Raw genomic sequence first — 27210 nt, 5'->3', positions numbered from 1 at the left:
TGTCCAGTGACCAACCATCCTTTCAAACTTGCATCTGGTTACACCTGAGTGTAAGGAGTCTTTTGACAGGTCCTTCTGTAAGTGTAAAAGAGTAGGCCAGATGAAAGCTATAAAGCTCTGGTCTTTTCTGCCCTACTGCATTACTGCTGATGGATTTGGTCATGATACACAGCTATGGCGTCATGCTGTCTAATGGCTAAGAGAGTACCTTCCTCTTCTCTGCTACACGAAGCAGGGATCCTTACCAGCAAATATGTTTGAGATAGTCTTCCCCCTCTTCCATCCTTTCCCCCAGGATAGTTGCATCTCCACAGGTTGCTCATCGATGTTGTCACATGTGTGGATTATTAGGGTAATCTATCATCTCCACATTTAACTGGGTGAAACATGACACAGAATGACCAGGAACAATTTATAGGAGACCTTGTAGAATTAGATGTTTTCCACATTAACCCGCTGAAGCGTAGAGTAACCTCAGCCACCCAGTATTTGGATTTCCACCATGGCATTTATCTTTCTCAGTTCATTAATCTGACACAAAACAAGGACCAAGTAAAGCAAGATGGAAGTATCTCAAAGCAGGTTACCCCCACTTCACAAGGATATCTTAAAAGTAGAATGCGCTTTATGGCTCTACAGCTTCTCCCCATGTATTATCTCACCACACTGCAATTTGGCCTGTCTAACTCTAAAGATCTCAAGCCTCTCTGCTCCCACTAGGCTCACAGTGAATGAGCCTACCTAAAAAATTAAGCAGCAAAAATATGTAATCTCCAGATTTTATCCCCCAATTCTTGACACCTCATAATTTGCTTCAGCGGTTATTGACACAAAGGCCATATAGCTTTCAACTTAAGTCTTTTATTCTAACTGCTTCCTGATAACCCAACTTTCTTTTCCTTTTACTGTTGACTTGTCACAGCTACGTCTTCTACCTGTGGTACAGAAAGAGAAACTAAAAGAAAAACCCACCTCCAAACAAAAAAAACCCAAACTAAACAAACAGCGCCCCTGCCCCGTAATCTTCACATCAGGCATAGCCTGAGTTATTATCTCCAAATAACAGAATATAGAATAATCTCAGTACAGGTAAATTAAAAACTTGTATGTAAATATTTTATTCTCTCATATTTTGCAAATCAGAAAGCAGTGTTTGGTAATAAAAAATAATACAGAATTATTATTTTTCTTCCAGTCCACATTCATATATTACCAGGTTTTCCACATTACAGATAAAACTGACTCTTACAGTCTAAAGATAACATTCACTTTTGGTATATTCTGTACTTTTGGCTTTTTTAATATTAGTCTTCTGAACTATTTACAAATATATTACAACCTTTAAACCTCAAAGCAATGGAGTATTTCAATAATCAATCTGACATAAGGATCAGTAGCTCCTACATAACTTCAGTGTTTAAGAGAAACTATACACGCAGTGCAGTAGGTCTGAATAATTTATATCTTTAAAAAAAAAGAAAAGCATTGAAAGTTTCTGAATATAAAACTTTCGCATTGCAGTGGTACCTACTGCCCTGCCTCGACTGGAGGACAGGAGTGTGAGCTGATGTCGCTGTGCTTGTACAGAGCCTCATCTAAGTCCAGCGCCTTGTTGCTCAGCTTGACGGTCATGCAGCCGTGGTAGGACGCGGTGACCGGAGTGGAAGTCACAGGAACGTCTGTGTGAAAGCACAGACAAACATCTCAGATGGCTGGTTTTCAATAAATGCCTGCCCTACCTATGCTCAGATGAGCATCACTTCAAGGAATTCAAACTCTCCTCCAGTCTGGGATTTCTCCTTCCCTCTCACACCCCTCAGCAGAAGGCAGGAGCACAATCCCAGACATAGAGGAACACGCCCTCTGCTCTGGTGCACAAAAGCTCTTCTGAACCCTTCCTCAGCTGCTCTGTGTCTCTGCAAGGCCTCCAGTCCTGAGGAAACTCCGTGCTGCACAGCCGCAAGGCTTCGCTCCAATTGCACGCGGTGTTCATGCTGCTTTCCTTCTCAGCATTTCCCCCCCTCCATCTCTGGAGCCTCTACTTTGCCTCTAGTGTAGCTGTTACACCTTCCTATAATGCTCTCCCTCTCTCTCTTCAAAATGTCTGCCAAAAGATTATCAGAAGAACTTCATGACAGGAAGGCTCCTCCTATGCGCAGCCTCTACCACTAGCTGGACTTGCTGCCATACCTCAGAAAGGTGCTGGCATACATCAGTTGAGTTGCTAAGGCTAACGAGACTAATATTTTCTATGGAGGTCCACCGGTGACATATTTTTAATCAGTTTACCAGAGGCAGAAAACAACTAGCAAGGAAGAAACCACTAAGTACCATCCAAGAGACTAGAGGAAATTAGTCAATCTGAGTACTAACTTCTGTAACATCATACACACTCTGACCATAAATAAAGAAAAAACCCCACACAGTAACAAAGCAACATGGAAATTTACATGAACTGTGTCTTCTACCCTTCCCAAAAGGTTATTGGGTTTTTTACAACCCAAAGCCAACCTAGTCAAAGTAGTTGTGCAATGGAAAGCAATGAATGCCTCACAGATTCTTTAACTTCACAGTGATTCGGGTAGCTAAGTAAACTCCTTATCTTTACGTGAAGCAAGGACAACTTGAACAATAGGTTGTCCTGTTGACCTGAGAACATATGCAATTCAAAGGGTTCTGCCTGGAGACATGAAGGGCCAAATTTGAAGCTGATGTGATGAAACACAGCTCAGACTGAGGACGGGATCTGGAACGGAGTGAGAGAAAGAATATTTGTGTGGGACCTCTAAGCCACAAAGAGATACTAAAAATCACACAGATTGCTGTTTTATGTGCCACAGGGCTGACTGAAAGACAGGGTGGGCTTTGAGATGGGTTTGTAAGATACTACCAAAAATAATTTTAATAAAAATACTTACTTTGTGTTACAATTGCGAATCAGGTCAAATATTTAATCTTCTGTTATGACTAGAAATGGATCTGTCTGAAATGTGGTCTTGTAAAGACTGAGAAACCTTGTTTAAATGCTCCTTCACCCAACAGTATACACATTGCCCGGAAAAACACCTATGCTTTATATGAATTACATAATTCAGGATTTATCAGAACTGAAAATACCATAGAAAATGTAGTGAATTCCTCTACATTCCCTCTTATCTCTTGAAACTCTAATATTTCTTCCACATCTGGAATTTTAGCTGTACTTAGGATGGCACACACTACATATTGTGACCCGGAATTATTTCTTAAATTGTCACAAGTGGAATAAAGACATTAAGTGTGACCACTATACGTAATTTTTTTTCCACAGGGTATGGAACCAGGAAAAAAACAAAAACGACATAATGTTTTCAAAATTTGAATGAGCCAAACTCACTTAGATCTGACCATTTGGTATAGTTATTTAACTCAGAGTGATAAATCCAACCAAAGTGCTGAAATGTTTATTTGTTTGGCAAATGACAAGGTTTCTTGATGCAATGCTGGGTTCCTCTCAATGGCAAAAGCAGACCACGGGCAGAAATTCCCGTTGCCAAGCAGAACAGATCAAAGGGGGAAAGCAGCCAAACCTCCAGAAGCCAGCTGGGTCTAACCAGCCACAGCTCTGGTATCTCACACTTAGTTCTGGCTAATTAAAAACTGTGCTTCGCCCAGCATGGTTAGACTACGCAAACCACAAAGAAATCAGGATGGCGACAGAATGGGATTGTTTTCTGGGCTGTGAAAGTCTCTGCTGTGTGTTTGAGTGCTACTTGAAAGAAAGCAGGTGACCCCTCTTGCTTGTGCAATGGTCAGCTTGGACAATTCAATCTGACACCAGAAAATGTCACATTTGAGCACTCAGCCTTGCTCCTGTCAGTGTGTGAACATGCCAGAGTGTGGCCTCCCCCTTTTAGGTGTCACTAGGAGCCATTTACATCATAGGCGTAAACAGTCTGCAAACTCTTGTTCATGGTGGGAACAGTCACATCATGTCCTGGCACACATGCACCTCAGCAACCCTCTTCCAGCCTGATTGCTCCAGCACCTACCAAGAGGCCAACATTGCTGCCCCTCCCTTGCTTGGGCAAGTAAAGGCAAGATTTTGCTTAGCTGCTACCAATAAAATAGGATGTACTGCTGTGCATCAGAGACATAAGTGTTTCCCTAATTGCATTCCTCAGCAATAGGAACTGATAAACCAGTTCAGCCACAACGAGAAACAAATCCCTAAACTTGGCCAAAATTCAGCCAAGTTTCATGACTCAGATGAAAGTTCCATCTTCCAGGTTCACAATCAAGGGGTAAACTGGCCTCCCACAAGAAGCCTTGTTGTCGCTGAAAAGCCAGCAAAACTACACATGGTTGTTTGTGCCCTAAGTGCGCTCTGCTGGGAGGACATCTGTTAATTGTGTAGTGCTGTGATCAGTTCAAAGACAACATCAGCCAGGGAGAACCATGATGCTGGGCTTCCCAAGCTTCAGTCAAAATAATGTGAGGCCCTGGTACTTCCCTCAAGGAGTGCTCACACATGCTCATTACAGTAGTGAAGCACTGCAGGACCCTGTGGTTCAGCTCCTATGGATTTTACCAGGTTTAAGACAATGACCCTCCTTACAGCTGTCTTTCGGATAAATCATTCCTATTGCCAAATAAGCAAAACTTCCTCTTTCTATGCTTGCGTCTGTCCTCAGAAGGACACAATCATCCCAGGAAAAAAATAATTGTCAAGCACACCCTCACATCTGTTAAGGACACATGACTACATTGCAGACAAAGCTTGCTCGAGCAGAAACAGAGAAGGAGGCTTCCAGCTTGAATGAATGGAGACAGTTTTCCTGACTGGCAGCTCAGCAAGGAGAGCTGCGTGTCTGTAGCCCATGGTACAAAACTAGATGCTCACCTGGCAATCCTCCCACGTATGTCTTCACTGTTGACTGCAAAGAGTTCTCCAAGATGGACAGGCTGCCCTCTAACTCAGAGGTGCTTAGTTCACTCTCTCCCACTATCCCATCTACCTTCAGGGATAAGTGATCTTTCCTGAGGAGGATGTCCACAGAGTGTTCCTTCTTATCGCAGACATTTAATGCAAGTCTGGACACAACTGTGCTCTCCAAGGCCACAATGATAAACTGGACAGAAGGGGAAAAAAGAAAAAAGAGGCAGTGAGCAGAAATATGACTAGCCATGCTTATGCAAAACCAGGATGACCCCACTGTGGCCTTGCTTACAAATTAGCCTTATTACTATTGCTGATCATGTTCCGAGATCATTTGCATAGATTAAAAAAACAATGAACCCATGGGACTAATTGTTAGTTATAACCACTGTCTTCTCAGAGAGAGTTCTCAGTGGGTCTTCCAGAGGTTGTTACATTGCACTGGAACCAAACAGACTAGAGCTGCTGTACTATAAATGAAAAGTTGGCTTGTGGGTTTTAGTGAAATCATTCCTGATCTACACTCATCTAATGCCAGAATCCAGCCCTTTATTATGAATACCATTAAATCAGTCACTTCAGCACTTCATCATAACTGGCCTTTCACAGCACCTGTAGTGACACCTAAGCTTGTCCCTTTATTACCTTGGGGCTATTACTGATGAGCTCCATCCATTATTTGCTTATGGCATCAAACAGGTTCTATGCCAGAAAAACATAACAAAATATGCCTGCATTCAAAAGACCAGTTCCATCTTTTACCTAGACCACATCTGCAAAGAGATCCCTAGCAGTGTCTGACACGTATCCACAAGAGGGAGAACTTTGGTGACCGCCAAGCAACTCAGTCTCAGATCATGTTCTGAACTCATGGGTGCAAATAAGCAGGCAGGCAGCAAACCTGGCAACTGTTTTTTTGAGAATGACTTTCAGTTCCCAGAAAGTAGCAAGGAGCCTTCTCTAGAAAAATGCTTAGGTCTGTACCTGTTGTTTCAGTTTTTTTGTGGAATGATAGTCAATCAGAGACAGTGACAAAGGGACAGACGCTTCTTCTGTAACCAGAGCAAAGAGCACGCCAGTATCTGTTGCTGGTTGAATTGCAGCATTTACTTCTATTTCCCAACTTGTCTTGGTTTCATTTCCAGAAGAGGGTTGCACTGCAGAAAAGGAAATGTGTACCATGACAAACATAGGGCTAACAGGTCAAATGGGTAGGTTGTACAATTTCTGCCTGGAGGATAGACGGATGAGAGTATGGAGGGACTGCTACATTTCTTCTACTAAAAAAAAAAAAATTCCAAAGCACCTAAATATAAAAACACAGAAGAAAATGGCATCCGTTTCCTCTTGTTACCTTCTGCAGTCTACTGCCTTTCAGAATGTCAAAGAACAAGATTAAGCATTTTTATCATAAAGGGAAATTCAGATTCTCATGGCTGTCAATCCAACACATTCAAAGAACTGCTGCAAGATATCTAATTTTTGCATCGTTCTTGACTGTCCAAAGATCATTGAGGAATCCAAGTCCAAATATGTCATAAACAAAACATTTCTATGAAAGCCTGTGTTAAACTGAAAAAGGATATAAGCATACTACACTGATCACCTACCTAATAACTTCCTGATCACCAGCCTCTCAGAAGCATGGGATGTTTTATCTCACCTGCTGAACTCTGAATTAAACTCTCTGACATCTTTCTTACTGACCTACTTCCCTTATAATTTAAAAGCTGATGCTGGCTGCAAAGAAAGATTTCAATACCGTATCTGCAGCCTCCCTACATAGTATTATCTATGCTGGTTCACCACATCTGGAAATACAAAAAATAAGTTATTTATAAAACTTGCCATTGCAAAGCAAAAATAAAAAGAGAGGATTATTGTTTGTAGAAAAACGAATATAAAAATGCAGGTGCCCATCTCTGCTGAGTGTTGTCATCTGCACTTCACATGCTTCATTGTCTCTACTTCACAGCTTTTGAATCCATGTGGTAAACGAGACAACAAACACCTGATACTCTCTAATTTACAATGGCACAGCAGAAAAATCCACACAATGATGCACAGAAGGCTTCTGCAGAGGACTTGCACACAAAACTAAAATAGATAGTTAGCATTTGCATGAGTTTAAAAATACTGACAGTTGATCACAGATATACACAAACAGAATAACCCAGAACAACAAAGAGGAGTCTTTCTGAGTGCTAAATTAGTATGACTGAGTTCATTTTGAAACTTGTTATTACTGTATGTAGGCCAATTTCATTCAGCTTGTATCAGAGATATACTTAATGAGTGTAATGAATACCACTCAATGATTAAAAGTGAATCTGATGTTGGACATTTTGCTACATACAATACTGATTTTCTGTGTGTCATAAACTCAAGATATAGCACGATGGCTTGCAGCTCTCCCTCTTTAACAGAAAACAGCGGATAGTGCTGGAACCACTAATGCTGCTGACAGAGGGATGTGAAGCCCTGAACGCTGAGGATGAGCTGGAATCAGCCTGGATGTGCTACACAGAGAGAGCCATATCAATCCTGGTCATATTCATGCTGGCTTTAACTATCATAAATGGGCCTTCCTTCGCTATGAACCACAAGTTTAGCTATTCCTTCTCCATCCACAGCTGCCAGTCTTTTCTGCATCAGTCAACACTGAGTCTGGCATACATGTAAGTTTTAAACTGCTTATTAACCAAGTATGGTTAATGGCAGGACAACAGGTCAGAAATAAAATAAAGTACTTACTGTAAGTAAGATTAAACACGGCAAAGCCTCGGCCAGGATAGAAAGACCCCCGTCCTGCTACAGAAAAGCACTGCATCTTTTCATTCATCTTTATGGTCTCTTGGATAGTGGTGTCCTCCCCATTCAGCCAGTTCCATGCCCGCATACAACCATCCAGCCGAGGGTTTATCTAGGAAGATAAAGCAGTATCTCACATCTCAAAGCCCTGTTCAGTGAAGAACAACTGATTTTGGGTGCAGAGGAAAACTGGGTTATATCATGATATTAAATAGGAGAAATCATTTTGATGTTTTAGGCACATGCAAACCAACTGACAGCACCCCCAGTCCTGTAACTCCAAGCAAGTAACTGGTCGGTATTCCCCAGGAAACTCCCTTGAGCCCAGCTTATGTCCACAGGACAGAAGGGCACTAGCTAATGCAGGTGCTGATTTGATTGTATTGATTCTGTTAGCTGCTTCTACACACTGCACATCATCAGTGCAACTTACTTTTAAACCCCTGTAGTCAAGGTTTTATAACTCCTGTAATTCTGAATTGCAAATGCTGAAGGCTAACTTGAATTATAAAAATAAAAACACAAAACAATCCTTTGTATCATTGCAAACAGGCTTCATGACACACAAGATGTTGGACCTGGTCATGGCATAAATTGTTGGGTTCTGGCTTAAGGGAGGGGTGCCTGAGCCACAAGACGGGCACACCACCCTGTACACACCTTGTTCTTGCCAGCTTCTAGTTACGTTATCCCGTACCTAGTGTCAGCATTAAAATGTGAGACAGTATGTAAAGAGATGGCTCTTTGCAAAGTGTCTAAATCAGCACCATTACACTCAATTAAATGAAGCAGGGAGAGAATTAAGTGTCTGAGCCAGGATAAAAACCTCAGGAGTTTTTGGCTCTCAATCCTATATTCAGACCACACCCCAGGCTTAATGTTTCAGACAAGCAGCGTCCCTGAATGACTTTTTGTGAGGAACAGGAGCCTTCCTCAGCAGCTGCACTCCCATTAACAGAGCTGCAAGCTTGTCACCTCATTTAGAAATCAAGAGATGCCAATTTGGGTTTCAAGGTGCCAGCTCTGTGTGTGGTGGACATTCAAAACAGCCTGAACAGCAGCTATGTCAGAAACACAGGAATAATCCAATCTCAGCCAAGAGTGCCTAAACTTTTATTCATGTGCCTGATCTACTTGGATTAGGAGGAAATAAAGTAAAAAAAGCTTCTGTTTCTTCCTTGGGTCTTACTAAACTGAAAGAGCAAACACAAGCAGCAAAACTGTGATAGAATATGCACGAGGCACAAACTTCATTCACAACACAAAAAATGCCCCCAACACGGCTTCCAGACATAGTGAGCACACTGGTACCCTCACCTGGGGGTCTGCTCACTGACCCACCAGGGCTACCCATGTCTCCAAGCCAGCATGACCACTGTTAATTTTGTCATGTGCTTCATTTTTTTGGTGGGATAGGATACATCTCACCCAGATTTATCAATCAAAAACACAGGAGTCTCACTGGCTTAGCCTCCCCCTATATTCAATGGACAGAAAGCTGCATCCAGAAGCTGATAATTCCACCTGCTTCAGGGCAGACTGAACTGCTCTCAGAAAGGACTTACATTACCCCAAGGGAAGATGATATCAAGCCCTTCAGGCATGCAAAACAACATGAGTGATCATGCTATGCTTACCGGCAGGACAAGGTCCTTTGTTTTGAAAGGAATGCCTCCTACTGTCAAATTCAGCTGATACAGTCCTTTGTCTAGAGTAAACAGATCCCCTGAGACAGCTATTTTCATAACTGCATCCCTGTTGACCTTTATAACCAAACTTCTGTCGAGTTCTTCAACAGAGATCTGAAAAAGTAAAATTGCAAATAGAATAATTCAGGATAAAAAGAGCTTAATATCAGCAGCTTGAACTAAAGGACAGACACCACTAGTAGAATCCTCAAGACACAGAAAGTCCCCAAGCCTCTCTGTCTACCTTTTAAGTGACATTCCACCTTGATATGTAAATCTTTACTCTAGACAGCAACATGGGCTTGACCTAATGGCGAAGACAGCCCAGCTACTTCAAAACAGCCACACAAAAAATGAGTGGATTAACTATATGACATTTGTAGGCTGCTCTATGCAAAATGTAAACACAGTAACGAGATTAATGAGAAACTTCCTACTGCAACTGCATGTGAAAGGAAAAGCTGGAAAGACAGATCAGAAGATTTATTTCAATTGGACCAGTGAAAGATAATGCAGAAGCCTTCCAGCCACACTAAATCTACATTTTGAATACTGACCGCTGAAAAAACAATAGAAGATGTCATGCTTGAGAAGGCAATAAAAATGGGAAACAATTTGTCATCTCAAAAATGTCTTTGCAGGTTTTACGTCCTTGTATCTGAAGAGCTACTTCTAGGAAGATTCTATCACAACTGAAATATTAAAAAAAAAATTGTAATTTTAATTATGACCAGGCTGCACTATAAAGCAGCCAGCTCTGCGGAGGAAGAGGAGGAGGCGAAGCACAAAGCTGACACGCAGCGGGCTGCTGAACAGCAGCATGGATTCTGCGCCTTGGGACCCGGGTCCTGCTGCCAATGGGGTGTTTCTGTGGCTGTAGAAGAAAACAACCCCTTCTTTCCTGCAGAGAAGAAAGGAGTGCACCTCCTCTATTTCATTACCTCCAACATAGCACTCCTTCCCACTCCATGACAGACACCCTACCTAACCACTCTTCATCCTTACAGTTCCGTTCCATGGGACACCCAGATGCTGCCTCCATCAGTGAGCTGCTCTACAGAACCCAGTATCTGTTTCAGCAGCTGTTTAGACTCGTTCTTCCTTCTCCCTGCTGGTAGGTTATGTCATGAGCATCTTTCTCTTTGCCTTTTGAGAGCAGCTGCCCCAAAATTGTTTCCAGTAGCCACACTGTGGCTGTGATGTAAAGGATCAGAGAGCTGAGGAGGTTTACTCCTGGACACTCCCTTTGGATTGCAGTCTTCAGCAATGAAGATTAATGGAATTTGATATTTGAGAAGATTATTCATAGGACATCAAACTTTTTTCTTCTCTTGTGGATTCCAGTACCTTCTGGTTTATATTGCTAAAACACTCTTTACACCTGGTGTGTTGCTCTGTGCTGTATCCTACAGGACATGAATTTACTTGTCTGAAGCTTCCTTGTTTAAAGTGGCACCAACGTCTCCCCACTGCGTTCCACGGAGACACACAAGCCAGTCTCAAACGGGCTTTTTTTGAGCATTGGCAGGTGGTAAAATCCACTCCGTGGGTGGGAACTTTAGCCCACAGATCTCGGCAGCCACAGCCAAACTGGCTTAGCTACTCACTCAGACGGTCACTGCTGCCCTAAGGCACCAGGGTGCAGAGCATTACAAGGAGCTGGGGCAGAGCATCTCCCTGCTCCTAGCATGGATAATGGGAAGCCACGGAGCAAACAGGAACGGGGAAAAGCCAGCTGCAGCAATGCGTGTACTGTGCGTGCGCTGTGAATAAATCCTGCAGCTTGCAGGGCCACCAAAATTCAGGGTCTTTGAAAATTTTATTAGATCATATTATAAGTAATAGCATAGAAGTTTTAAAACATTAGTCTGAGTTCTTAGCCACTTCTGATCATTAATATAAACAAAACCGAATCCATGGAAACTTCCAGAGGAGAAGGGGTTAATCCCAGTGGCAGCTCTTAACAAATTCCAGTTTAGGAAATGACATTCTGCCTAATTCCTGCTGCCCTCTGGCAGTTTCAGCTGCGGTTCCCTTATGTTCAAAGCTTAATTGCTGGTGCACTGCGGTCACCTACAAACCAAAAGGGAAGGATTTCGATGGTTAGCAGACTGCTGTAATACCCTCCTGTTGCAAGGAGCAGCTTCTGCCTGCCATGGTGTGCTTGGGGAGGATCAGGCAGGCAGGTCCCACTGCTAAGTGTTCCCGTACGGTTAGCCATAAGGGCAGTGAGCTTTATGTTTTGGGTTATGCCCTGGATACCCCACAGCACAGAGCCAGCCTGTCTGCTCTCTGCTGAAAAGCAAGTGGGCAGCACTGAAAAGGGATGGGACGACAGGCAGACGCAGGGTTAAAGCCAAACACGAATCTGCTTGCGATTGCTTAACCCTCAGTTCTGACATTTAACAGTGCAGGTAGGTTATTATTTTTGCTAACCATACTGTCCTCATGCCAGTGCTAAACCAGACGTTGAAAATAAGACAAAATGATGACTTTTTTTGGAAATGCAAAACAAACAGAAGGTGCGTGTGGCTCTCTACTATCATCAGTTCATACAGGCCACTTCATCCAGCTGGATTACACACAAATAACTACATCAGAAGTTTTTTCCTGAGGCTTGCTTGTTTGTCTTTGCAATGCTGGGAAAGATCATTTAAAAATAGATTAGGAGGGATCAACATCAGAGAAAATACCTAGGTAGAAATATTGGCCTGAAGTTTTGAAAATACCTCCATATTTCCATAAAAGTATGAAATTTTTGCTCAAGAGACCAGAAGACACACACTGCTCATGCTGATTCTCATGTTTTGCTTTTAAATAGCCATTGTTTCTTCATCTGTTGAAAGTTAAATAGTAAGATTACTGTTTTCTCACAACCCCTATGAAATTCCCACCCATTCCCAAACTCCATTGTTCTAGGTCTAACCAACCTAAGGGCTTGATCCTGTGCACACTGAAGCCCCGACCAAAGCTCCCAAAGTGCACTTGAGTCTGGACTGTAACCTCTGAAGGTTGTTGGGGGTTGTGCTTCACAGAATACAAAGCTGAAAAGTACAAACAAGACCGTACTCACAATGAAATGTGTGGCTACATGTTTTATAAAAGGAGACACATGAAAAGGAATAACCCTTCCTCAACCAGACAGAGGGAAAAGGAGAAATGAGGGAAGGGATAAAATGGAGGAGCAGATTTATAGTCGTATGGCTCAGTCATACAGATTAAATGGCATTTAGAGAGAGGAATGATGCTGGATGTTAAGAAGAGAACACAGCACCTGCAGGGTGGAGGCAAGGAATAAGAAAGCAGAGCAGAGAAAGGAGAAATCAGCAGCACCCCAGCAATGAAAGCAGCATCCCAAGTCTCAGAGGTGGGTCAACCACAAAGTCAAGAGACCAAAGGCTTCTTCCTCCTGCTGCCATTCATCTGTGGATAACTCCTTCTGCCTTTGGCCAGCATCAGGCACAACATCAACAGTTTCTCCCTGGGAGACAGTCACCAGAGCTGCAGGATGCCCTCTGCTTTGCCCATGCTGTGCTATATATTCGGCAGCCGCCAGGCCATGTACCAGGCAGCACTGCTGGCTGCAGGGGAACTTCTGCCCTACCTTTGGCCTGGCTCCTGTTTACCCACACCACCCAGCTCCATCTGCACTGTCCCCAAAAGCCTTGGGGAAGAGTCTCTAGGGGATTTATACAGTCTTGAAAATCTGCACAAAGAGTGTGTTGCTGCAGCAACCCAACCAATTTGTTTGTTATGATGGTACCTGTGGATAAGAGCCCTGAGATGATGGCTGGCAGGAGACCAATTCTTGCCTAAAAATGATACTTACTTTTATCATACTGCCTTCTCTCCCTGAAGAAAGCAAGCACAGCCTTTGTTTACCGTGTAACTCCTATGTGTTTGAGCACTTTTGTATTACTTGAAGAAAGAAAACACATCTCAGATAGCTCCCCCAAACAGGGAGAAAATTTGTAAATACTTCATAATGAGGTCTGGCACTTAACAAGTATGTTACACTCCTGTGTTAAATGGCTTGGCTCAGTAATGACTGCTTTTTGTTGTGCCATCAACTCTGCTTTTCACATCTTCTGTCACTGTGCTCTCTGTGCAGGCAATTACAATTGCCATATTTCAAAACAGCAGAACAAATCTTACAACAAATTTAGTAAGAACTGGCTTGAGGCTATTCCTACCTGTAAAGATATAGTGTGTCACACATTTTATCTACAGCTGTGCTGAACCTCTACAGATCTCCATTTGGAATCTAAAATTGTTTCAGTAACTGTAAAATTAAACATCACCTCATCTGTTGGAAACATTACCATATATCAGCAGTTGACAGTGAAGGCACTCAAGGACCACTCATTAGAAACAAATTTTTCTTCCCACCTTGTTTTTTTCTTTAACATATAATTCTGAATTATTTTATACTAAAAAATATAAAACAGAAAACTATTCAGAGTTACCAGTATCTGTAGTTGTCTCGTGTGAGTTAGCTGAGAACTTCCCACCCACTCCCCAAGATACATATCAACTTAAAAGTCAAAAGATCTATTTAAATAAGAAAAAATGAGAGGAAAATGCAGAAGTGAAAAGGCACACATAAATTCTTTATCTACTCTAGATCATACTACAAGATGCTTTTCATGATCCTGTCACAAATGGCAGCAACCACGATGCTTCCAGAATCACCAGATGTTCTGAGAGAGTGTCAGGAACATGAAACCTTACAAGGACCCCAACATCTTTACAAGGGAAGTGGACTATTTTGGATATAAAAAAGCGTGAGGAGTTTAAAAAAGGATACTGGAGCAATAGAGATTTGTTGAGGGCTCAGACAATCTGAGCCCCATGAGTAAACAAACAAACATATGAATAAACGAAACCAACCACGTGCACCATACAGTAAACAAAACACCTTCGGAAACTTCTTTAAGAGAACAGCTACTGAGTTCATAGAACGTCATAAGCTGGAAGGGACCCACCAGGATCATCGAGTCCAACTCCTGTCCCTGCACAGGACAACCCCACAGTTCACACCATGTGTCTGAGGGTGTTGTCCAGTCTCTTCTTGAACACTGTCAGGCTTGGGGCCGTGACACCTCCCTGGGGAGCCTGTTCCAGTGCTCCACCACCCTCTGGGGGAAGAACCTTTTCCTAATGTCCAACCTAAACTTCCCCTGGCACATCTTCCTGACATTCCCTTGGGTCCTGTCACTGGTCACCAGAGAGAAGAGATCAGCGCCTGCCCCTCCTCCTCCCCTTGTGAGGAAGCTGTAGCCGCCATGAGGTCTCCCCTCGGTCTCCTCTTCTCCAGGCTGAACAAATCAAGTGACTTCCTTCTTACTCCCAAATCTCACCCAGAGAGCATCTTCTCAAACCAACATGAAGTCAGCTTAGTGCTGCTGCATCTTAAAGGCACTGTGTCTGCTCTGGTTGTTCAAATTAGTGATGCAGTCTAGTTTGCAATGGATATAAAGTATAATACAATTTGTTAGGAAAAATATCCCATTCTCACTTTAGAATATATAATGTACTGGCATGTACTGAATGGATAGATAGGCTGGGAAAGCATCTTCTCAACAACACAGGAAGTCTAGCTGCACTTGACAGCGCCCATCAGGAACCAGCCAAGGAAAGGTAAAACCTCAGCATCGGTCTGGACTCACCGTTTGCCACATGCCATGGTTGATAAGCGGTCCGCTGCTTGTCACACGGCCTATTCCATTGTATTTCAGCTGCAGCTCTAGTCGTCCTTTGCGCAAAGCCAAGACTACCCATGTGCTGTCTTGATGGCCTCCAGCAAAGAAAAGGATACCTTCAGGATCAAAGGTTCTAAAGTCGAACTCAGCCACAAGTCTGACCGCACAGGTGCCAAGAAATAAATTAGTTATGCAGAGTTCAAAAACCACAGAGTACTTTCCATACAGATAGCATCAATTCTAGCAGTTATAAAGCTCCGTTAAAACATACTAGCTTTTAATGCATTCCTGAAAGACTTAGCTGCAAATGTGGACTTTAAATTAGCATCAAGAGTGAAGAACACATTATTGTATTTCAGTAATTATCCTAGGGGCTCTGTGGTCAAGGTTGCCTTTCTAAATTACTGGTTTGGATAATGTTTCACCTTACAGGACTCCATAGTCCAAACAAATAAGGAAGATCATAGGAATAATTGTTATCGTAACGACTCAACTCCATGGCATGCATTAAAGCAGACAGCACATTCAACTGTCATTCTAAATTGTCCTCACCTCGTGGGTTGTTTCCTTTTGAAGCGCAGCCTGATAACAGGAGTGCCACTGAACATCCTCCCCAGGTACAAGGATTTAATACTTTTTCCAACAGCGAAAGGCACACATGGTATTATGTTCTATAATCAAAACACATTTTTGAGTACTTATTCTTCCAATGCAGCAGAAAGAGAATCAGAGAGTATGTCTCCTCTTCTTTTCTCATGTAGTTGCTATACATATAGTAGGTTAGGGCACTTTAATGTTTACACTCTCAAAATACAGTTGTTTTGTTACTAAGATCATTTCCTCTTTCCTTTCCTCCTCCCTCCTATGTGCTGGAGGAATGTTTTCCTGTTGCAAAATGGAAATATACTGGTACAGCCTAATGCTTCCTACTGAAAATGTTGTGCCTGCAACAAAAGATGTACTAAGAACTTGCTGTTAGTTGGTTTCCCAAGAGACAGCCTGTGCCACTGAAGCCCACCCATCTCAAATTCTTGGAGGACAAAAGTGTCAAGTGGAAGTGCTGGTTCATAACTTACACCATACACCCTGAGAAACCTATTCACCATCCTACTTTGTCTAATTCATAGAATCATAGAATAGTTTGGGTTAGAAGGAACCTTAAAAGTCATCTAGTCCAGCCCCCAGCAATGAGCAGGGACATCTGCAACCAGATCAGGTTGCTCAGAGCCCCGTCCAGCCTGGCCTGGAATGTCTCCAGGGATGGGGCATCTACCACCTCTGTGGCAACCTGGACCAGTGTTTCACCACCCTCAGTGTAAAAAACGTCTTCCACTTGTCTATCCTGAATTTTCCCTCTGAATGTCCCCAGGGACATTACCCCTTGTCCTAACACAGAATTCGGAAAAGCTTGTGCAGTCAGAGGTAATGCATCACCAAACAGAGGGCTGGCAGGGTTATTGCTGTCATGCTTTTTTGAATGGGGACAGGATAAGCCTGACAAGATAGACTTCAAATGAACTTCCTCCTCTACAAGTGTAACGAGACCCTTCTTTTCAAGAGAGCTACTGTCCCCAGCTCACATGGCCTTGGCAATTTGATTCCCTCCTGTTGGTCACTCAACTCAAATGGCTTTGGTCCAGAGCTTCATCAGTTATTCTTAATTGCAATGTAAAATAAATGTCTGTTCTGCAGTTATGGCAACAAAGACTAACATACCTCACATGTGTTCATGTCCCGGGAAAGTTTCACTCCCCCTCTGCCATCGCAATGACAGGTGTAACTCCCCAGTGAGTTGACACAGGTCTGTTCACAGAGCTTTTCTTCACATTCATTTATATCTATACAAAACCAGCAACGAATAGAGGAGTAAGCAGCAATTGAGTTTGTCTAAACATTAAGCACTCGGGAAAAACAAAAATGTTACCAATGCTGTTTTGCAGCACCTTTCTTTTGTGCACCCTATGCTACACCTTTACAGCAGAGAAGAGTTAGAATTAGCATCTACACAGATCTATTTTCATGGATGGATTCCAGCTGCCCAAAGATACACAGCAAGTCAGTGGTAAGGCTGGAAGCAGAGGTCAGCTCCTTGTCTGCTGGTTCAGAGCACTGGGCTTTATCTTCTAGACAAGATTTCATCCCTTCAGGCCCCTTCAGCTCGCCCATGCTGATGGACTCCTCCTCCTTCAGCTCAGGTTCAACTCAGGGACTGCTTGCTTCATTGCTACTCAGCAGCTGGATCCTCAACGGACAAGTAAAAGCTGAGTCTCTCATTCATTATTTTCCTTTTTTTTTTTTTGCTTCAACTTATTTTAATCCGCTTCACAAACAAATGCAGGAAAACAAATTGTGACGGCCCACAGGGATCTCATCAGGCAGAGATAAACACTTAGAGCCCGGTGGGGCTGGCTGGTGTGTGATTCAAGTAACTTAACTACATCAACTTAGACAAAAGGCAAAGAACAATGCTCATTTTGGAATACTTTCAAAACTTACTCCATTGAGAAAGCTTGCAGGCAGTGTAGCCAGCAGAACTGTGCATGGTTCCAATGCTTATTAAGCTCCTCCTTCAGAGTAATACCACAAGACAGATTTTGAAAGAACAACAGCTACTGTAGTGTAACTTTTCTTGCCCTATAGAGACAGCAACATGCACAGATGCTTCTGAGCTTCCACTAGATTTTGTACTTGTCATAAATTCAAGAAATCTCAGTACTCTGGCTCATACAGCTTGATTCAAGTCATCAAAGATGACTTCAAACTCAATGAACTCAAGGATGACCTCAAACTGCAAACTCATTCACAACTTGGGAAAGGGAACAGAAGTCTAGTGTGGAAGTGAGACTGAAAAAAAAAAGCTTTTATTGAAGCCTGAAACTAAATTTCTGGGTTTTTATAGCTTTAAATCATATAACGTATGTATATACATATAATATATGTATATAATCATATAACAAATGTTAACATGAGCTTACCATGACAAGTCTTTCTCACATCATCATATTTGTAGCCTGCATCACAATGACATTCGTATGAGCTTATTAAATTTTTACAATGAGCTTCTCCACAGATGTCTGCTGATGCTGTGCATTCATCTATGTCTGCAAAACAAGCAGTTAAACAACATGACTTCAGGTGAGTATAATCACTTCACTGTTTGCACGCTGGAGTGGGTTCAGGATCAAGAGATACCTATTTTATTTTCATAACTGAAAAAACAATACCTTTAAGAATCTACCTTTAGCGTTAGCTAGCTATAAGAAGTGACATCGGGCTTTCAAAACCAATCGGTCTTTCTTTCTTTAAGCCATTAACCAACAATGCAAAGTGAGTCACCAGAAAACCTGTAAAACAAAACAACTCCCACAAAACCAAAAAGCCCCACTCCATTCAGGGGGCTGAAACTGCAGGTTAAAGAAGCAGTGAAGAGGAACAACAGTATGAATTTTACCAAAACATGGAAGAAACACACAGCCTGTGGAGCATCATGGATTTCTGTTCTCCTTCCCCTGACAGGCAAACAATAATTTTTCACTCATTCACAAAACTAAGATCTAAATCTGCTAATCTGTAGCAGGCAAAGGGGAACTGAAGCAGCACAATTTGTCACAGAGAATAAGTCATGTCTGAGAGATGATGTGGGGTTTCACCATGAAGGCAGGCAATGGACTGGAACCAGAGGTCCACAAAAACAAAGAAATGTTTTTCTAAGGTGTTAACTAATACCCAGCAAAATCCCGGTGTTGACAAAACATTTGCAGAACACTAAGAGTTTAATATTTACTTTTGCTTTCTAGTACATGTTAAAACTACAACTATGTGTTACACTTTGTGATTTTCCCATGTATGAGTGAACTGGACGATGGTAGTCTATCTAGCATACTATATAGCATAGTCTACCAATCCACAGACAAAACCCAACTTTTTACTGTGTGCATGTAATGACAGGAATAAACATGAAAGAAAATTGAAATGCAGTAATAAATCTCAGCTAGCATTAGCCACAGCTGACAGCAACCTCAGCAAACAGAGGGTCACACATTGAAGCTACAGAATGCTCTGTTCATGGTGCTCTAATAGACAGAACTAGGGTACTATACAAATATACATACACATGAAAAGAAATGTAATTATCAACCCACTCGCCATCCACCTGTCTGTACCAACTGGCACCAGAGGACAATTCAAAAGTGAAGCTGGCTCTTGTAGGGAGCTGCTCCCATTAGAAATGGGTACCATGTTATTTATACAGTCATCCCTTTTTAAAGTGGAAGTGACGCAGAAATAAAATCCTGGTCTTTGTTGTTTTGCTGGTAGCATTAATATGTTGCTCGTATCAGGTATGCAGTCTGTTTAGAAATACCTCATCACATCCATCTGTAAGAGATATATACACAGACTTACCTGTTTTTTCATGAGATACACATACTTTTAACATTAATGTGATCATTAAGGAGTCTGTGTCTCAGCATGCAGTTTCTTAACACTTTAAAAATCTCAGTTGCTTAAGTTTTGGTTATGTAAATTCATTCTGCAGTTTCAATCAGATACTTCAGATCCCCACTTTCTGTTCTCAGTTGCTATGTAAAATAGCTGCCAACCCTCACTGGGGCCTTTCTACAGCTATTAATATTCTGTTGCTGTGATTTTATCCATCTGTACCTCTCTGAATTTATTAGTTGGTGCACATGTCCAAATTTAGAAAAATAAAATAAGAAACACACAAAGGAAAAACAAATGGCTTTATATACCCCAACACTGTGAGTGGAAAAAATCATAACAATGCATCTGTCCATCCCTTCTTCCTCACAGTGTCAGGATATGAGGACCGAGCAGCTAAACCAATTTAGCACAATCCAAGCCACAAATCCGCTGTGAATCAGGCCTGTGTTATGATGTTAGAGACCAGTATGGTGTGACTGCTGACAAGCCCAGGCATGTCGTGCTGGCTGGAGCACCCAGTACAACGCCAGCAGAGAGCAGCTCACAGGAGCTACCAGCAAGTCTCTGCTAGACGAGGGAGTAAACCAGGGCTGCTCAGGGCCACCCAGCTCTCTGAAATACAGTCACAACTCACTAAACATCCACTGAAGGTGATTCTGCCCCTCTGCTCTGCCCTGGTGAGGCCCCACCTGGACTCTGCATCCAGCCCTGGAGCCCTCAGTACAGGAAAGACATGGACCTGTTGGAGAGGCGCCAGAGGAGGCCACAAAAATGACCAGAGGGCTGGAACAGCTCTGCTGTGAGGACAGGCTGAGAGAGATGGGGTTGTTCAGCCTGGAGAAGAGAAGGCTCCAGAGAGACTTTATTGTAGCCTTTCAGTACTTAAAAGGGGCCTGTATGATGGGGTCAGACTTTTTAGCAGGGCCTGTTGCAATAGGACAAGGGGTAATGGTTTTAAACTAAAAGAGGGGAGATTCAGGATAGACACAAGGAAGAAATTTTTTACAATGAGGGTGGTGAAACACTGGAACAGGTTTCCCAGAGAGGTGGTAGATGCCCCATCCCTGGAGACATTCCAGGCCAGGCTGGACGGGGCTCTGAGCAACCTGATCTGGTTGCAGATGTCCCTGCTCATTGCAGGGGGATGGACTAGATGGCCTTTGAAGGTCCTTCCAACCCAAACTAATCCATAATTCTATGATTTCATTCCACAAAGTAAACTGAGAGGCCCAGCAAAGCTTACCTTCACATATTTTGCTGTCTTTAAGAGCATAACCACTGTAGCAAGAGCAACGGTAGCTGCCAAGTGTGTTGAAGCAGACCTGGTTACAGCCACCATTCTGCGCTCTGCATTCATCAATATCTGCATCAAAAGGAAGTGTTACAGTCAGCTTTTCATCTCTGTGAATAATCCAGAGGGAGAGAGTGGGACAGGAGTCGGGAAGCAGAAAGACCAAACGAGAAACACTATGACATCTTCAATGCAGTGATTACAAAAAGTACAAAGACTTCATTCAAACCCTTCAAGTACATCAGTTCAAGTTCATGTAATAATAAAAAAGATAGAGAAGGAACTGTAACTGAGTACCTCCCTCACAGCTTTGAGAATGTAAAGAGTATCTTTAGCCACTGTGGGGGCAAAAAAGTTTGTTTGCAGAAGCAAACTAATTATACCTAATGTATTTTATACCATAATTAACTTTTACAGTTATACTATAACCAGTACGTTTGGGATGCAATCTTTAAATAAAACAAGAACAGTATATCCTTACCACTACAGAACTCATGAGAACACAAGAAGTTTTGAGTTCACAGCTATTGAGCACCGTGAGCTAAACGGTGCTCTACTTAAGTCAACAGCAAAAGCCTGTTAAATTCAGTAGAGCCTGGATTTCACCCTCAATGTCCTGTTTGTATATGGGACTCTAGAGCCGGCTGATGGGTAGTAAAGCACATTTCATGGCATTTTGTAAGAAAAAGAGGGGATATGCTCTAGACTGATCAGTTGCTGAGCTGTCAAAGCTGATTGCATACTGATCAGACAACTGTCTCAAATGCTTAAGTAAGCCGCTTCTGAGTGATCCTATAATCTCCCCACAATATTTACATCAGAAGGAGAGGCTTTGGATCTCCTGCTGTCTTGGTTGCCACAACTCTGGACTGGCTGATTGTGATTTCTGGCAATTACTTAATATTGGCAGGCAGAAACGCGGTGGCCTTGACAGGAAGCCTTGCAGGCAGGAGAAAAAAAAAAGCCAGAAAACAAAAGGCAGGAAGATAACTTCAGTATTTCATAAAGGAATAGAGAAAACCCTCTGGGGGCCTGGAACTTCTTGCACAAATAGTTTCTGCCTGAATATTCTCTTTGGAGGTGATGGAAATACACAGTGAGATTAAGCAGACATGGAATAAGGTCCTACTAGCAAGGAGGCTTTAACAGACTAATTTCATTGGTCTGTGCATCACCAGACTCAGACCCCAACTTGCCTGCTGCAAGTCACTGTTCCCATGGCAGGGGTGCTAGAAAGGAGGGTGGTCCAGCTTCTCTGGCTCTGCAGTCTGTGATCTGTTACATCTGGGTTCACAGCAGCAATCTGAGGCAGGTCTGCTTGAAAAGCCACTACAACTCTCTTTCTGCTGCCCCTTTCAGATGAGTGGGACAGAAAGTTGCGCCATAACATCTTAGATTACCTTGCTGAGACCAAGCTGGCTGAGATTAAAGATATATAAAAATATTGACATGACAGTTACCTGATTCACAGAAGGGTAAAAACACAAGCAGTGTGCAACCCAGGTTCAATTCTGTGACTTTTCACTTGTGCAGCACAGTATCAGTGACCATTTGAAAAGATAGGAAAACCAAACACGTCTTTGTTACAGGTATGAAAGATGATGAAACCCAATTACCTTTTTCACATGTTTTTCCCTGCCAGCCACGCTTGCATTCACAATAGAAGTCTCCCTTGAGATCTTCACATTTGACGGTCCCCTCTTTGTGACAAGGATCAGGAGAACACTGGTTTGGCAAATCTGATTTATATTAGGAATAAAAATAATAATAATTAAAAAAAAAACCAACAACACAACCAAAACAGAACAATAAATTCAAGGCACTGACAACCAGGTGTTTCACTCTCATTAAAAGTCAAGAAGCTTAAACAGTAGTGGAGAATCACTATCAGAAATACCCGCACCTGGCAAAACTGGAAGCTAACTCTTAGTGCTCACATGCCAAACAAGCCGTGCCAGGAATTTTGCAGAGCACGTGCAGTGGAATTCATTTCATTGCAAAAGGGAGTGAGCTACCACCCCCGCATCTGAAAGGGCACATCCTGAAAGAAACAACTCAAAGTAGCTCATTTTTAAGAAAGTTAATGCTACTCTCCCTAGTTTTGCAGAAAACAGAAAGCAGTTAGTATAGCAACTAAAGTACTCAAGGAAGAATGGGCACTCTTTTCAAGTGCTTTTGGTAGTTCAACTGAGGATCTTACTGGGGCTGATGGATTTGTTGCTAGCAAAGGTTTATTTCTGAAATTTTTGTCAGAGCTGTCCAACTTGGGCTTTTCTATTACATAGAATGAGAATAAAAAGAAATATCAATGTGTTAGCAGCATAAGAATAGCAAACCCCTAATCCAGCTTACAGACAGTACAACGTTCCTATGGGGCCACAACAGAGTAAAGTCTGCCACTGATTTTTAAGCCAAGTTCCAATAGTTGTCAACGGACATTCTTCATGGTAGTCACCATACTTTGGGGAGGATTAGAGGAACAAACTTCAAACTATCATGTAACTGTTCAATGAATGGAAGTCATATGTCCAAACTCACCTACTCAGCTATCTGAAAAACACCCAGGGACAATGCTTTGCAGAGATAGCTAAAGGAAGGATGAGAGAATACCTTTGCCCCTGCAGAACAGGAGTTGGTAGCTATAATGTAGTAATAACCCGTTACACCCGTGTTCTAGGTCAGTAATCTTCAAAAAACATTAATGTGTTAACTGTTTCCACCACCTTAACCAGAAAGAGCAGTGCAGAAGCTCAGTCTGCGGACCGCAAAGCTCACCTAGTCAGAAGGCCTTTCTGTTTATACATCCCCTCCCAGCACTGGGGTTCAGGAGAGACAGGGCACTTCTGCAGACTTTCTACACTTGGGTGAACTTTAGTCACAGTCCAGTCTGCCGTGCATGCCACCTTCTTCAGAGGACATTTGAACCTGACCAGAGCCTTTGCAAACCTGAATGAATGTATATTCACAATGGGACTGACCTTCTACGCTGGAGCAGTTAAACGGTCAGCCCCAGTATCCTCTGTGCTCACCAGCACATGGAATGCACTGGAAAAGAAAGTCCACTCATGATATCCAGGCTTCTCTTCTGAAGAATGTATCTGGCAGTTTCTTGCGCCTGAGCAGCCATGCAAGAGTGAGGGTGGCAAAGCTACAAAGCAGTGATTCTGCCCGATCCTTTTGATGCATGATAGAGGAACTGCTGGCAGCAGCTGCAGCTACCAGTCTCTAAAGGAAGCACTATCATGAACAAATGCCTTCTGCAATTGTACAACCTTGGCAACACACCCTTACTACTCAAGAAATCCAGTTCAGTCCAGACCAAAGGAAGAATTTGAGAAAAGTGGATCGGACAGGTACATTTAGAGCACGTGATTAGCAGCAGCCCACTGCAGACCAAGTTTGGTCTGTGATACTAGATTTGCAGTGCAAAAAGTGTTTAGTGGGTACACATTAAGCAAGCAGCGGCAGTGAAGACCCCTTTTCATGCACCATTTCTGTTGAGACCAACTTCGGTAGACCAACATCCAGTTTGGACTCTTCACGATATTCTGAAATATGACTTGTGAATTGATGGACATAGGTGGTGGCAAGGAGGTACGTAGGGAGAAGAACTGTTTGTTGATTAGTAGCCCCATCAGACTTCTCAAATTGAGAGAAATTAAGGATTGGATTAACTCCTACTTTTGTCAGGATTATACTGCTTCTATATGTCTCTTCTTGACTTTCTCTAGGTTACCCTGAAAGTCACTTTCATGACAGGCTGCTTTGAAAAAACATTAACATTTCTGTGAGTGCAAGCAGAAGCAACTTCCTTTGATGTCTTATAAAGCACTGAGCAGCCCATTTGTTTGCACTGACTGCCTTAGATTTGAATTTCAGTAATCAGAGTGGTCGAGGTTGCCCAGCACCTCTGGCAGTCACCTGGTCCAACGCCATAGCTCAAGCAAGGCCACCAAGAGCTGGTTGTCCAGGACCACATCCACACAGCTATTCAGTATCTCCAAGGATGGAGACTCCACAACCTCCCTGGGCAACCTGTGCCAGTGCTGAGTCACCCTCACAGTGAAAAGTGTGTCCTGATGTTCACACATGACCTCCTGTGTTTCGAGTTGTCCCACTGCCTTTTGGACTTTTGGACAGCCACTAAGATTGTTGCTATGTTAGGCATAAAAATAAGGCAAGACCACATACTCAAATGTTGGAGAGCATTTGTGTTACAGTTATCAAGAAAAAATGACCCGATTGTTGGGCTGCACTGCACACTGAATTATCTGAAGACTGAAGTTAGCTGCACACAGCCCATATTAATGGCATGAATGACCACAGATATTTCTATTACACCAATACTTGCTGATAGTTCACTCCTCTTCTCATGAGAGTTTGAGAACATCAGACACAGCCTTATACTCTCCTGGTGGCTTCACAGCTGTGTAATTCTGCCAACATTGTAGAAAGTGCTCCTAATTTAAACCATGGAAAGACAAAATGGACCTATTATTTCAATTTATCTACATGACAGATTTTAGTAAAAGTATTAAAAGTAATGAAGAGCATGAACTTTTTGTGTGCTTTGAGCTATGTCTGACAGTACATGCGTGGCTCCTAAGTGCAGACAGAGAACAGAACTACCAGTTCTGTTTTGGAAGTCTGTATGGAAACAAAATGTTACCTAAGTACACTGACTTCTCCTTCCAGTTTATTACTCTGTACTGTTAATTTATTTTTTGATAGTCACAAAATGGTACAAATTAAAACTTCATTGGGAAAATGCTAGGTTGTGAAGATTACAACACTCACTATTAAAAAGCAGACACACATGACCTAACAAAAATCCCATTGTGTTTTTTAAGGCCACATGCAGCTTCGTTTCCAAAAAATCCTGTAGAGTTTTCCAAACTCTTGCAGAACCAAATCCCTAATTCGTAGCTGACCTACAGAATCTCTTTTACAAAATGATCCAGATCTGCAGGCCAAAGGACAGGTATGGATGTGTAAGGCAAGCATGTATCTGCAAAGCAGTTGTTTTAAATGCTCATTGCAGTCAGTGGAGATCTAGTCAGTACAATAAATGCAGTTCGTAGAGTGATTCAGCTTTCCCCCAGCAGAGAGAGTTTGGTCCATGGAATCCCTTTAAAACCACTAATTAGGTACCTGTGCTGGAAACACCTGCATCTACCTCTCTGAACCCAGAGCTGAACCCCACCTGTAACCCTGATCTAAATGTCCTATGAAACCGAGAATCCTCAAATGCAACCCCAAGATGTCTACTCACTGTCACAGTTAAAATTTGTACCTTATTTGCAGTATAAACTTGTCTAGTTAGTCACCCTCCAGCCCCTGGGTTGTGCAACATCTTTGTGTGCTAGATTAAAAGAGCCTTCCGCTCTGAGAGGACAAAGACTGTTAAGAAACAAAATCTAAATGTGTCTTGCAGGCACAACCCCTCAGAGCCACACAGCCTTTTGGCAGCATCTGTGAAAAATTAAGAGGCACGCTGGAATTGGCCAAGCACAAAGCCTGTCATTCTTCCAAGAGCGTTTCAGGCTCCTTCTCCATTACTCCTGTGAATTGACAATGGCTAGCCAAAACTCAGCCATTTAAAAACATTTTAATATTTTAACGGGGGAAAATATTATCATTTTATTTCCAAACCACTACATCTGCAATGGGCAAAAATCCCTAAAAAACAATTATTCGGATTTCATTTTTTCAGATTTCTTCATCCCTGCCCTTCAGCCTCGCATTTCCAAAACATTATTAACTATTTGGAACAAGTGCTCCTAGTTGATACCACCATTTTGAGCAGAACTCCCACCTCTTTGCTGTGCCATACATGTGAGCAAGAGGAAGCATTTCAGCCTCACATCCCACTTTGAACGAGTGGACACACCGCAGCCCACATGGGTACCACAGGTCCGAGAATTCCCAGTTCAGAGGACAATAGCATCCGTAAGTGATATTGCTGCATCATATCAGGATATCAAGGATATCATATCAAGTTTTGACAAACCACTTCTTAACCTTAGAATTCACTCTTCAAAATAAGTTGCTGTAACACAGTTTATGAACATGAAAGCTCGACTAAATCCCGATCCTGCTTTGGTAGCACTGGTATAAGCACATGACTAATCAAACTGGCCACAGTAAGAGACTGAACCACAGGGGTAAAAATGAAAATAAATATACATACATGTGATTTTCTCCTCATTTGAACTGATCTGCTCCCAGAACATATTTAGAATATTTATTTAGCTTTATATCTTTAGCACTGCTAAGCTTCAAAAGGGAACTGGAAAGCTATTAGAAGAGTTAATGAAATTCTAATCTCTAGTGTTAGTGATGAACAAATACCCTTTC

At 42.4% G+C, this 27210-nt stretch overlaps 1 protein-coding gene across 1 annotated transcript in view; it reads right to left on the bottom strand.

Moving 5' to 3' along the window:
* Positions 1 to 1102: 1102 nt before the first annotated feature.
* GAS6 (growth arrest specific 6) overlaps positions 1103 to 27210 on the bottom strand; it is a 42859-nt gene continuing 16751 nt past the window's right edge. Inside the window, exons 5-15 of the mRNA XM_082071267.1 lie at positions 22470 to 22592; positions 20806 to 20925; positions 18095 to 18220; positions 16836 to 16957; positions 15672 to 15790; positions 15087 to 15276; positions 9367 to 9531; positions 7673 to 7841; positions 5903 to 6075; positions 4883 to 5111; positions 1103 to 1679 (exon numbers count right to left, since the gene is read on the bottom strand). Coding sequence (XP_081927393.1) covers positions 1528 to 1679; positions 4883 to 5111; positions 5903 to 6075; positions 7673 to 7841; positions 9367 to 9531; positions 15087 to 15276; positions 15672 to 15790; positions 16836 to 16957; positions 18095 to 18220; positions 20806 to 20925; positions 22470 to 22592 — 1688 coding nt within the window. The 3' untranslated portion in view covers positions 1103 to 1527. The remainder of the gene's footprint in view (positions 1680 to 4882; positions 5112 to 5902; positions 6076 to 7672; positions 7842 to 9366; positions 9532 to 15086; positions 15277 to 15671; positions 15791 to 16835; positions 16958 to 18094; positions 18221 to 20805; positions 20926 to 22469; positions 22593 to 27210) is intronic.

This window comes from Streptopelia decaocto (genome assembly GCF_964273445.1).
Source record: "Streptopelia decaocto genome assembly, chromosome: 1".
Classification (NCBI taxonomy): Eukaryota; Metazoa; Chordata; class Aves; order Columbiformes; family Columbidae; genus Streptopelia; species Streptopelia decaocto.
Note: the sequence above shows the minus strand (reverse complement) of the source record. Positions and strands in the feature narration are given on the sequence as shown.